Source organism: Littorina saxatilis, linkage group LG1 (assembly GCF_037325665.1).
Source record: "Littorina saxatilis isolate snail1 linkage group LG1, US_GU_Lsax_2.0, whole genome shotgun sequence".
NCBI lineage: Eukaryota > Metazoa > Mollusca > Gastropoda > Littorinimorpha > Littorinidae > Littorina > Littorina saxatilis.
The window spans coordinates 12,545,423-12,558,567 of NC_090245.1; the positions used below are offsets into that span (position 1 = coordinate 12,545,423).

At 42.7% G+C, this 13,145-nt stretch overlaps 1 protein-coding gene across 2 annotated transcripts in view; it reads left to right on the forward strand.

The window, feature by feature from the left end:
• LOC138962184 (myosin heavy chain, clone 203-like) overlaps nt 1-13,145 on the forward strand; it is a 94,295-nt gene that overhangs the window by 29,206 nt on the left and 51,944 nt on the right. Inside the window, exon 1 of one of the 2 annotated variants that reach the window (XM_070333926.1) lies at nt 10,446-10,910. The exons of the other annotated variant lie outside the window; for it this stretch is intronic. Coding sequence (XP_070190027.1) covers nt 10,771-10,910 — 140 coding nt within the window. The 5' untranslated portion in view covers nt 10,446-10,770. Of the gene's footprint in view, nt 1-10,445; nt 10,911-13,145 lie in introns of those variants that run through there. 2 annotated transcript variants of the gene reach the window in all.

Consider the following 13,145-nt stretch of genomic DNA (forward strand, 5'->3'; position numbering starts at 1 on the left):
TTTGTTACGAACTAAATAATTCTTTCAGTTGTTCTATTTAATTTAGACATTCAAACTTGATGTTTTCTGAAAATATAATGATTTTTGAAGAAAACTACCAAACATCAAGCCAATTCATTGATTGCAAGTGACTGAATAAAAAAATAACAGTTTTGGTCCGACAATCTGGGTGACCCTTACGCCTTAATGTTTAAAATGACACATACGTACCTAATAATTATACTATAAACAAAAAAAATCTTTGACGGGGAGAAGCTCCAAGCAAGCTGGCAGCATTTACTTAGTTTTTACTTGAGTTGAAAGTATGGTTTCTATTTATCGAAAGTTATCACGTATTGTATTGTGAACACACAGGGAGTGGCCGAGTGGTAGGCTTAACGCACTTGCGCTCGGAAGCGAGAGGTTGCGAGTTCGACCCTAGGTCAGAGCGTTAGCAATTTTCTCCCCCCTTTCCTAACCTAGGTGGTGGGTTCAAGTGCTAGTCTTTCGGATGAGACGATAAACCGAGGTCTCTTCGTGTACACTACATTGGGGTATGCACGTTAAAGATCCCACGATTGACAAAAGGGTCTTTCCTGGCAAAATTGTATAGGCGTAGATAAAAAATGTCCACCAAAATACCCGTGTGACCTGGAATAATAGGCCGTGAAAGGTGGATGCAGCGCCTATAGGCTGTTGATCTACTGGCCGATGTGAATGCGTGATATATTGTGTAAAACATTCCATCTCACACGGCATCAATAGGTAACTTGCGCCTTGAGTCGCCTTGTGTGGTGAGATACGTGCGCGATATAAATCCTCGTAATTAAATAAATAAAATGAAAGTTTATGCTCTGCGGAATACCACGACATCCGAACCACCAACAAATGACCCTGGAATAATGTATAAGTGAATGCAACGACACAAAATCAAACAAGCTGTCTATCGCTACCACGTGCTATAACCCTTAACTCGGAGCTCTAACCCTTAACTCGGAGCTCTAACCCTTAACTCGGAGCTCTAGGCACAATGAGCTCTTTTCTCTCCGCTCCTACCCCTCAATTTTAAAAACAAGAACAAACTTTCCGGGGTGACTCCTTTGGAAGCGTTTACTTAGATATCGCACTACCGAGCGCTACCAGTTTCCGAGAGTTCTGCGAGGGCATAGCAGTATAGGTACGCAGGCGACTACTGTACAGTACAGTCTTTTGACAGTCTGTTCAAAGCTAAGAGTGGTGTTGTTTGAACACATTAGCCAACCTTTCGCCTGGAGAATGGCTGGGGTGCACGGCCGATCGAGTCTTCAACCTCGGTCTAATTGAACTTGCTCTCTCTGTGTAACGAAGGTGGAAAATCAGGCTTACAAACGAATGAACAAGCTGGCAAAAAAGTTTTGCCGATGTGGTCAGTAAAAGTTTAAAATGAACTGATTTCCTTTGTGCTATGTTGTGGAAATGGACTGATTTTCTTTCGCGTTTCATTGTCATAAGAGAGAAGATTTTGCGAACAAACTGGCAAAATTTTGTTTTACCGATGTGGTCAGTAAAAGTTCAAAATGGACTGATTTTCTTTCGCTTTTCGTTGTCATAAGACAAAGGATTTTGTGATTGTGGAAATGAATTGACTTTCTTTCGCTTTTCGTTGTCATAAGAGAGAGGATTTTGCGAACAAACTGGCGAAAAACTGTTACCGATGTGGACAGTGAAAGTTTTAAATGGACTGATTTTCTTTCGCTTTTCGTTGTCATGAGAAAGATAATTTTGTGAGTGTGCAAATGGACTGATTTTCTTTCGCTTGGATTTTGTGGCTTGCTCGCAGTGTTATTTGTGTGTGTGAAGGATTGTGAAGTGTCATTTGATAGTGTTCTTCCGGAGCAGTGTGCGTCATAGGTGTTATCAACAAAACACAAGTCAGTTAACTTAAGTGATTAAGTTCGAGTTCATGATAGAAGGATCGTACTCACTGAAGAATACGAGTCGGATTTTGTCGACTGATGTTTTGTTCAGAGCTAGAAAATGAAAAGTTGGTGTTTCTTTCTGTGAGTGAGTTTGACACTGCAGACCAAATGACCGTTGTGGCATTGAATATTTGTGCGTGCGCGTATATGTGTGCGTGTGCATGTGCGTGTGCGTAAGAGCAAAATATAGACATTCTTAAATGAAGTAATAAATAAATGAAGTAATAAAACAAAGAAATCAATCAATCAATAAATAAATAGACAATTAAATCAATAGATAATCAAACCAATAGATAACTAAATCAATAGATAAATGAATAGATAAATGAATAAATTTTAAAAAAAATGAATACTCTTTCGAAGTTTGATTATCGAGAATCAAATGGGACCATGCAGATATTAAAACAATCTGAAGTGATAGACTAAATTCTACAATTACGATTTAGATTCAAAACAGTTTTAAATCCTCTGAGTAACCTAAGCGATTAACCTTATCAGTGTTATCCCGGCATTTTACCGGTTTTATTTAAATAAAAACTTCTTGGAAAGACTGAAATCATCACCCGTACTGGTTTCCGTACAGTTTTCTGTATACAAAAATAAAGCTATTTTTATGTTAGTTTGACTGGTAAACGTAACCGGGTGGCGTAATATTTTTATAGAGCTAGTCTTCTCACTGTTTTAGATATACCGTTTCAGTAATCGTTTAGCGCGCGATCATTGTCTTTGCCATTTGCTGTGATGTCCAATTTGTCAGGCAGCTAACCGTCAAAAACGCCTTTAGTTTACCATGAGCAGACAGTGTCCATTTAATTTTCCAATAACTGGAGCTCTCGCATAAAGTGGAGAATTGTATTTTCTGTTTAGATTCCGCTCATTTACTTTAACAGTTTAGATGCAGATGGTATATTTTTTAAATCACAAAAACTGCTTGGCAAAACCAAAATAGGAAAGCCTATTTTATATTCAACGAAAGAAAGAAAATCTTAATCAGTGTCAAAGTTTGCTTTTTAAGTATCAAAACCCAGCGTATTGAAAAACACACTGTTCTTATGATCAACAGATATACATACAATCTCAGCGTAAGATCTGAATACAAATTGTTAATAGTTATTGTATTACGAGTGTTTGGCATTTTACAGTAGCCTACACTCTGTCCGCAAAAACTTTCAATTCTATACGCCTGACTAGCTTCGGCAACGGTGGCGTTCGGTGGTAGCGAAAGTAGTGTCCAAACACATAGACCTATAAATATAAAAATTATGATCAAAATTAAATTTTCGAAATCAATTTAAAAACACTTTCATCTTATTCCTTGTCGGTTCCTGATTCCAAAAACATATAGATATGATATGTTTGGATTAAAAACACGCTCAGAAAGTTAAAACGAAGAGAGGTACAGTAAAGCGTGCTATGAAGCACAGCGCAACCGCTACCGCGCCAAACAGGCTCGTCACTTTCCCTGCCTTTTGCACTAGCGGCGGACTACGTTCAGTTTCATTCTGTGAGTTCCACAGCTTGACTGAATGTAGTAATTTCGCCTTACGCGACTTGTTGTTTCTACTTTTAATCGTTTATACTTCGTTACCCGAGGTACGCTGATAAAATAGCAAATCCGCATGACATGTTCATGGGTTCTTGAGACTATTATTGTCCTCTTTTAACAGAGAGTTCAGGAGATTTGTAAGTGCAAAACCAACAAAAAAAGTTATGTTGTGTTGTGCTCGCAGGTCCTATCTGTAGAGAAATAAACGGAAGAGTGTTGATTTACGAAGGAGATAAAATGAAGGGGTCTCTTCACTCTTGAAAACACGGATATGGTTGTTGCTGACAACCCCGCGAACTGTCAATTGATATCAGTGTCGCTCAATAGAGAGAGAGAGAGAGAGAGAGAGAGAGAGAGAGAGAGAGAGAGAGAGAGAGAGAGAGGCACACACACAGACACAGAGATACAGAAACTGAGACAGAGAGAGAGAGAGACAATGAGCGAGGGATAGAGACAGACAGACAGACAAGGCAGACAGAGACAGAGAGAGTGTGTGAGAGAGAGAGAGAGAGAGAAAGAGAGGGAGAGAGAAAGAGAGAGAGAGAGAGAGAGAGAGAGAGAGAGAGAGAGAGAGAGAGAGAGAGAGGGAGATAAACAGACAGACAAGGCAGACAGAGACACAGAGACTGAGAGAGAGACACACACACACATAGACACAGTGGGAGAGAGAGAGAGAAAGAGAGAGAGACACACACACACACACACAGACACAGACAGCCCAGCTAGCAAGCTTTCGTCGGCCGACTGACGATTTCAGTCGGGTGACGTCGTCATATGTCGTGTGTCGTCGTCCGTTGTCGCGCCGATACCGTTTGACTGTGTATAAATGTACGTAATAAACCCCGACATCGGCCCGACGCAATGTTGCTGTCGATAAAATTATGCAGAGTTACGGGAGATAACAAATTGATGATCATTATTTTAACATTTGTTACGTCCCCTGTTCAAGCGTCGGTCCAGCAACGGCGTGACATTATGAGACTGACCATGCAAATGCGAAACTAAATTATTCATATTTGTTGACTTTTTCACATAGGAGTAGGATAATTAATTGTAAGTTTTATTTGCATATTTGCAATCAAATACAGCATGAGCTCAAATCATGAGTTTTACATTTTAAAAATACGCCATCATTTACTTGAAATATTCAAATAGCTTTCCTTACGGTAAACAAGATTGAGTGTGCAAATGGCTGCTGCTTTCCCGCGTGAGCGAATTTTATTTGTTTTCTTCGTTCAAGTTAATATCGAAAGAAGAGACATTTTTGGGAATGTTGGACAGCACATTGATGATATGTTATCCGAGACGAATGTCGCCTCGGGATCTCAATCTGAGTGCTGGTCCCAGTGCCACGTGGTGGCGGTGAGAATAGTTGTGTAGCCAGTGAGTCAGGCTCTTGGCAATGACAATCAGATTCAGACGTCAACTCGAGGACAACCGACGGATGGAGCGAGTAAGTGATTTCGGTTTTTTTTGGCTCTCAATGTTAGTTTTGCTGTTACAGTGAGGGGGGGGGGGGGGGGGAGTACATACTGCTGTATCTTATTCTGTATATGTAGATGTAGGTGTGTTTTGTCCTGTTACAGTGGGGGAGGGGGGTGTTGTACACACTGCTGTAAATATAGATGTAGGTGTGTTTTGTCTTGTTACAGTGGGGGGGGGGGGGGTGTGTGTGTACATACTGCTGTAGATGTAGGTGTGTATTGTCCTGTTACAGGGGGGGGGGGGGGTAACATACTTCTGTAGCTGTAGGGGGAGGGGGGGTACATACTGCAGTAGTTGTTGGTGATTTTTGCACTGTTACACTGGGGGGGGGGGGGGGGGGGTGGAGTACATACTGCTGAATCTGTAGCTGTAAGTGTGGTTTGCACTGTTACACTTGGGGGGGGGGGGGGGGTGTACATACTGATGTAGCTGTAGGTGTGACGTGTATTGCATTGTAACACTTGGGGTGGGGAGGGGGGGTGTACATACTGATCTATCTGTAGCTGGTGGTGTGTTTTGCACTGTTACACACTTGGGGGGGGGGGGGTGTACATACTAACTGCTGAATCTGTAGCTGTATGTGTGTTCTGCACAGTGACACTGGGGGGGGGGGGGGGGGGGGAGGGGGTTGTACATACTGCTGAATCTGTAGCTGTAGGTGTGTTTTGTACTGTTACACTTGGGGGGGGGGGGTGTGCATACTGATGTATATGCTTGGCGCTGGTGGACAATATTCACTTTTTTGGCCAAAAACACACTTTTTTGGCCAAAAACGCACATTATTGGCCAAAAAGTGTGCTTTTGGCCAAAAACATGTTTTGGCCAAAACTTTTAGGTGCAAAGATTTGGCCAAAAAATATTTGGCCAAATCTAAAACATTTGGCCAAATCTTCACTTTTTGGGCCAAATGTGTTAGATTTGGCCAAATCTTTTTTTGGCCAAAACTTTTGCATTGAAAGTTTTGGCCAAAAAATTATAGTTTTGGCCAAAAAATAGTTTTGGCCAAAACTTCATTTTTTGGCCAAATCTTTGAGTACCCCTTGGCGCTGATAGACAATATTCATTTTTTTGGCCAAAAACGCCAGTTTTGGCCAAAAAAGCAAAGTTTTGGCCAAAAAAGTATACTTTTGGCCAAAAACGCCAGTTTTGGCCAAAAACGCTAGTTTTGGCCAAAAAAGTATAGTTTTGGCCAAAAACGCCAGTTTTGGCCAAAAACGCCAGTTTTGGCCAAAAACGCCAGTTTTGGCCAAAAACGCCAGTTTTGGCCAAAACCGCCAGTTTTGGCCAAAAAATTATAGTTTTGGCCAAAAAAGTGAAAATTGGCGTTTTTGGCCAAAAAAGCAAAGTTTTGGCCAAAAAAGTATAGTTTTGGCCAAAAACGCCAGTTTTGGCCCAAACCGCCAGTTTTGGCCAAAACCACCAGTTTTGGCCAAAAAAGCAAAGTTTTGGCCAAAAAAGTATAGTTTTGGCCAAAAACGACAGTTTTGGCAAAAAAAGTGCGTTTTTGGCTAAAAAAGTGAATATTGTTCACCAGCGCCAAGCAGCTTGGCGCTGGTGGACAATATTCACTTTTTTTGGCCAAAACACACTTTTTTGGCCAAAACTGGCGGTTTTGGCCAAAAAAGCAAAGTTTTGGCCAAAAAAGTATAGTTTTGGCCAAAAACGCCAGTTTTGGCCAAAAACGCCAGTTTTGGCCAAAACCACCAGTTTTGGCAAAAAAAGTGTGTTTTTGGCCAAAATAGTGAATATTGTCCACCAGCGCCAAGCTGCTTGGCGCTGGTGGACAATATTCACTTTTTTTGCCAAAAACACACTTTTTTGGCCAAAAACGTACATTTTTGGCCAAAAAAGCAAAGTTTTGGCCAAAAAAGTATAGTTTCGGCCAAAAACGCCAGTTTTGGCCAAAACCGCCAGTTTTGGTCAAAACCGCCAGTTTTGGCCAAAAAAGTGCGTTTTTGGCCCAAAAAGTGAATATTGTTCACCAGCGCCAAGCTGCTTGGCGCTGGTGGACAATATTCACTTATTTTGCCAAAAACACACTTTTTTGGCCAAAACTGGCGGTATTGGCCAAAAAAGCAAAGTTTTGGCCAAAAAAGCAAAGTTTTGGCCAAAAAGAGATTTGGCCAAAAAAGTGAATATTGTCCACCAGCGCCAGCAAATACAAAAGATTTTGCCAAAAAAAGATTTGGCCAAACAAAAAAGATTTGGCCAAAAAGTGAAGATTTGGCCAAATCTTTTTTGTTTGGCCAAATCTCCCGTTTTAGCTAACATAAACAGTTTTGGCCAAAACTTTTACATAGAAAGTTTTGGCCCAAAAAAAGTTATAGCCAAATCTATTTTATTTGGCCAAATGTGTGGGTTGTTTTGGCCAAATCTTTGTCTTTTTTGGCCAAAACTGGCGGTTTTTGCCAAAAAAAAGTGAATATTGTCCACCAGCGCCAAGCATAGATGTAACTAGCTGAAGCTGTAGGTGTGTTATGTACTGTTACAGTAGGGGGAGGGGGGGGTGGGTGAACATACTGCTGTTTTTGTAGCTGTTGGTGTGTTTTGCACACAGGGGGGGGGGGGGGGGGGGGGGATTGGGGTTGTATACTGCTGTATCTGTAGCTCTAGGTGTGTTTTGCGCTCTACACGAGGGAAGGGGGTGGAGTGTTGTATGTTTGGTACTGTTACAGTGGTGGCAGCGGGGGGAGGGGGATGTACATAATTCTGAATCTGTAGCTGTAAATGAGTTTTGTACTGTTACAGTGGTGGGGGGGGGGGGGGTTGGGGGTTGTACATACTGCTGTAGCTGTAGGTGTGTTTTGCACTGTTACTAAGGGGGAGGGGAGGTGTACATACTGCTGTAGCTGTAGCTGTAAGTAATTTTTGCACTGTTACACTTGGGGGGTTGTATATACTGCTGAATCTGTTGCTGTAGGTGTGTTTTATACTGTAATACTGAGGGGGGGGGGGGGGTGTATACGGCTGTATATGTAGCTGTAGGTGTGTTTTGTACTGTTACAGTGAGGGCGGTACGCGGTAGGGGCGGGGGGTTCTACATACTGCTGTATCTCTAGCTGGTGATTTGTTTTGCACTGTTACACTGGGGGGGGGGGGGGGTGTACACACTAGCTGCTGTATCTGTAGGTTTGTTTGCAACTGTAACACTGGGGGGAGGGGGGTTATACTGCTGTAGCTGTAGCTGTAAGTGAATTTTGCACTGTTACACTTGGGGGGGGGGGGGGGGGGGTGGTAGTACATACTGCTGTATCTGTAGCTGCACCCAGCCAGCAAGACATTAGCGGCCGATAGTCGGCCGAACACCCTTCAAAAAGTCGGGCAGGTGACGTCAAAAGATACGACGCGGGTGTTGGCCCGACTAACTTTTGCAAAGAGGCAACGAGGCGGCCGACAGGCGGCCGAACACCTGTACTATGGCGGCACGCATCCGGTCCGATGTTAATCGGCCCGATGGCTTGTTGGACCTGCGGCCCGACACCTTATGCCGACATCGTCCCGATGTCTTCCCGCTGAAATCGATATCTTCCCGATGTCGGCATAAGGTGTCGGACCGCAGGTCAAACAAGTCATCGGGCCGATTAACATCGGACCGGATGCGTGCCGCCATAGTGCAGGTGTTCGGCCGCCTATCGGCCGCATCGTTGCCTCTTTGCAAAAGTTAGTCGGGCCAACACCCGCGTCGTATGTTTTGACGTCACCGGCCCGACTTTTTGAAGGGTGTTCGGCCGATTATCGGCCGCTAATGTCTTGCTGGCTGGGAGAGAGAGACAGAGACAGAGACAGAGAGACAGAGAGCGAGGGAGAGAGACAGACAGACAGACAAGGCAGACAGAGACAGAGAGAGTGTGTGTGTGTGTGTGTGTGTGTGTGAGAGAGAGAGAGAGAGAGAGAGAGAGACTCGTGAGAGAGAGAGAGAGAGAGAGAGAGAGAGAAAGAGAGAGAGAAAGAGAGAAAGAGAGAGAGAGGGAGATAAACAGACAGACAAGGCAGACAGAGACAGAGAGAGTGAGAGAGAGAGACACACACACAGAGACACAGAGGGAGAGAGAGAGAGAGAGAGAGAGAGAGAGAGAGGGAGAGAGAGAGACAGACAGACAGACAGAGACAGAGAAAGTGTCAGACAGAAACAGACAGACAGACAGACAGACAGACAGACAGGCAGAGAGGGGTGGATTGAGGGATGGAGGTATTTGATGGTCGGTTTATTTAATTCATACCGATTTACAAAAACATCTAGCGCGACTACTGGATATAATAGAGTCCGACTCGCCGGCAAAAGCTGTGCAAACTCGACATAGTGTAGTGACAACGAGAGGGACTATTCACTGCACGAGTGGGTCTTACAAGGACTCGATGCTAGTCTCGTGTGTGATGTTTCATAACGAAATTAGTCTCGGTTTATTTGTTTGTTTATCATTTTGATTTTCAACCATAATATCGCGACGGGATTAGTCTCGGTAAAGCAGACGGTACAAATTCACGCGGGATTCCGAAAGAGGCGGTGTGATTCAGCAACGAAAGAAGTCTAAAAAGTATTGATATAGCAGACGACTGGGATTTAAACCTTTTCGCACCAAGAGAGAGAGAAGACATTGAAGGGGGAATTTCTGTCCGCCATCATTGCGTCATAAGAAGATGAATAGAACTTAAGACACTGGAAGACAATTCGACCTGACCGCCATAGTGACCTAGTGGCACGCTTTCTGCTTTAAGCCGTCTGAGAAGTAGTATTGTACAAGAATGTATGCTACGTTGTTCTGTATTTGGAGATGAATACTGTCTTTCTACAGCACACGAACATCGAATAAGTGTGAAGTTTGTAATGAATTAGACACCCTTGAACATTTCTTTTTTAGTTGCCAAGAGGTGATGAAGGGTTGGAAAATATGTAAAGATTTTGTGTATAAGAAAATACATGTTGCCATCATTTTGAATGAAGAAAATGTATTTTTGGGTTATTTTAGGGAAAGTTTGAAAAGTGATTATATTTACTTTGTGAATTATTGTATTTTAATTACCAAAATGACCATTGGAAAATTTAGATATGGGAAAAAGTTAGATTTGGGTGTATTATTGGAAACTGAGCTGAACATTAGGAATAAATTTATGTTATGATTACTTTTATGTATTTATTTATTTAAACATATTAGTTTACTGATAAGGTTTATTGATTTAAAAATGTACACATTTGACAGAGAAAAGAAAAGACCTATGAAGAAGGTTTGCTCCAAGCCACACAAAAAAAACAAACAAACAAAAAACCTAATAAGGCAAAAAAATTTATTGTAGTAGCAAACCTGCATGCAACTGAGGTTAAAAAAAAAAATTTTTAAAAACATAGAGGGGGGAATCAGAAATTTTTTTTTTTTAAAAATTTAAAAAAAAATTAATAAAAAAAAAGTCTTGCTTCACCACATTGCGTCGTGTAAACTGAAAATCTAAATTTGCAGAATAAAAGACCGTGCAAAGACACTTACTAGAAGTGTATGCAGAGCTCAGAAGAAGAACATAAAACCCGCTCGTTTCCAGATATCTAATAGAGCCGTACTTTTACGAATGAGAGGAATTACCAAGAGAATAATCACGGAATGACCCGAGCGTCCTTGAACACAAAATACGCCTGCACGATCTAAGAAGAAGAACGATGCAAGAAACAGTGTTTTAAGAAGATGAATAGTCGTGCTAACTGTGTGTTAAAAGAAGATTGAACAACAAGGCCAAAGAAATAGCTTCCTGAGACGACCCCCTTAAGTCGAACACAAGACGGTCCGAAGATCAAGGTTCTTGTGACGTCTGATCATGACCGAAATGGAGAATAGGGGTTCGAATCCTCGAGGAGGTCAAATGACCCCAGCACACTCGGAAGGGCACTCGCAGCAACAAGCAGAGAAAGGCAGTCGTGAAATCGTCGTTGTCATTGGATCGGATCACTTGCATGGGTGAGTCTCTTCTTCTTCTTCTTCTTCTTCTTCTTCTTCTTCTTCTTCTTCTTCTTCTTCTTCTTCTTCTTCTTCTTCTTCTTCTTCTTCCTCTTTTTCTTCTTCTTCTTCTTCTTCTTCTTCTTCTTCTTCTTCTTCTTCTTTATTCGCGGTGTGCAATTCCCGCGTACACTCGTGTGGACCTTTTTGTCTATAACTGTTTTCCTCCGTCATTTCAGCAGTCAGACTCCGTTTTCGGAGGATGCATAATCTGTGTGTGTATGTGTGTGTGTGTGTGTGTGTGTGTGTGTGTGTGTGTGTGTGTGTGTGTGTGTGTGTGTGTGTGTGTGTGTGTGTGTGTGTGTGAGTGTGTGTGTGTGTGAGTGAGTGTGTGTGATAGAGAGAGAGGGAGAGAGAGGGAGGGAGGGAGAGAAAGAGATAGAGAGAGAGTTTAACGTCTTCTTAGACCAACTGGTCTATATTGGGACAGGTATTGGTAATACGTTGAAGATATGGTGTGATACTTTGATTCGAACAAGCCCGCTGTGGCTGTCTTCTTCGACACACCAGCATTGGGTTTGTCTCGTCAAAGTATCGAAATACGATCATGATAATCGGAGACGAGAGATGATGCATGCTTGTCTTCGTGTTTTCCAAACCCTGAGACTTTCGCTGTGAACGTGGGATCTTTTTCGTGCGCATGTGTGCACACGGGAGTGTTCGGACACCGAAGAGAGTCTGCACAAAGTTGACTCCGAGAAATAAATCTCTCGCCGAACGTGGGGATCGAACCCACGCTGATAGCGACCAACTGGCTACAAAGCCAGCGCGCTACCAACTGAGCTACGTCCCCGCCCCGAGAGAGAGAGAGAGAGAGAGAGAGAGAGAGAGAGAGAGAGAGAGAGAGAGAGAGAGAGAGAGAGAGAGAGAGTGAGTTTGTCCGTGTATGCACTCGCGTACAGGCACAAGCATGCTAGACTTGAAAACCCATAGCAGTGTGTGTTAACTTAATTAGATCCTGAAATCACAGAAACCTTTAGTCTCTGTGTCCAAAACAAGGCCACAAGGCATAGAAACAAATGTGACAGTTATAAAGTGACGGATAAAATTTCAACCAATTCGGACGACAGCAAACGCGGAATGCAAGATCTCGATGTCAATTAACGACTGACATGTTTGCCACACCTACACATGTACGCTTGTGGCGCTTTTTAAGCGCATAGTGCTTTTAGGTATGCGCTATAGAAATCTCCTTAATAAATAAATAAATGTACGCCTTCATCGAACTGCACATTTATCACACTATACAGTGGACCCCCCCCCCTCCCCTCCCCCCCTTTTAAGACCCCCCAATGTAAGACTCCCTCCCTTTTAAGACCCTGTTTTCTCAGATGTCTGTTCCTAACCTCTGTAAAATTACCCCCATTTTAAGACTCCCTCCTTTTTAAGACCTGATGGTCTCAGATTCTTGGAGGTCTTAAAAGGGGGGTTCCCCTGTGCTATTCTCTTGCCATTCAGCAGAGAAATGTCAACCGTGATATCACCAACCTGCGAGGTATTTCAATATCGCTTTAAACCCAAGTGCTGTTGATTACAACTCTCTTGCCATCAATCAACCACGTTTCAAGTATAAGGCACACTGAAATCAAATCGTCAGTACAAAGCAAGTAAAACGTGGACAAAACTCGTACAATATTGAGGGCGGCGTTAACAAAATCTGTCTCTAAGAGGCTTAACCACAGCACACTTTGAAATTGAACGTAGAAGGGGTACCATGGAACATTCACAGGAGCAGAACGAGTTCTTTTCAATCTCCCCCCCCCCCCCCCCCCCCCCCCCCCTGTGTTAATATGGGAATATGTACGAAGGGTGTTTGACAATAAAAGATATAATCAATTTTGAAGATGTAGGAGATATACGCAATTGATATCACATGTGCAAAGAAAACGGATGTAGACGTCTGTAGTCAATTACATCAATTACGTATACATGTATATATGCACAGAATGAAAACGAATACTTGAGAAAAGACACGGCAGTTGTTCACCGTTGAAGTGTACGAGTCTTTTGGTAATTCATTGTACTGCTAAACCTCCCTACTGACAGCAAAAGCCCGGTAACGAGTACTGGTACCGGCGTGCGGATATCATCTCCTTTTCATACTTCATAGATCACTGGTAGTGGTTCGGCTATACCCATGAGTCTGGGCATCTGTAGTATTGATCTAGGCTATTACCCCCTCCCCCCCCCCCCCCC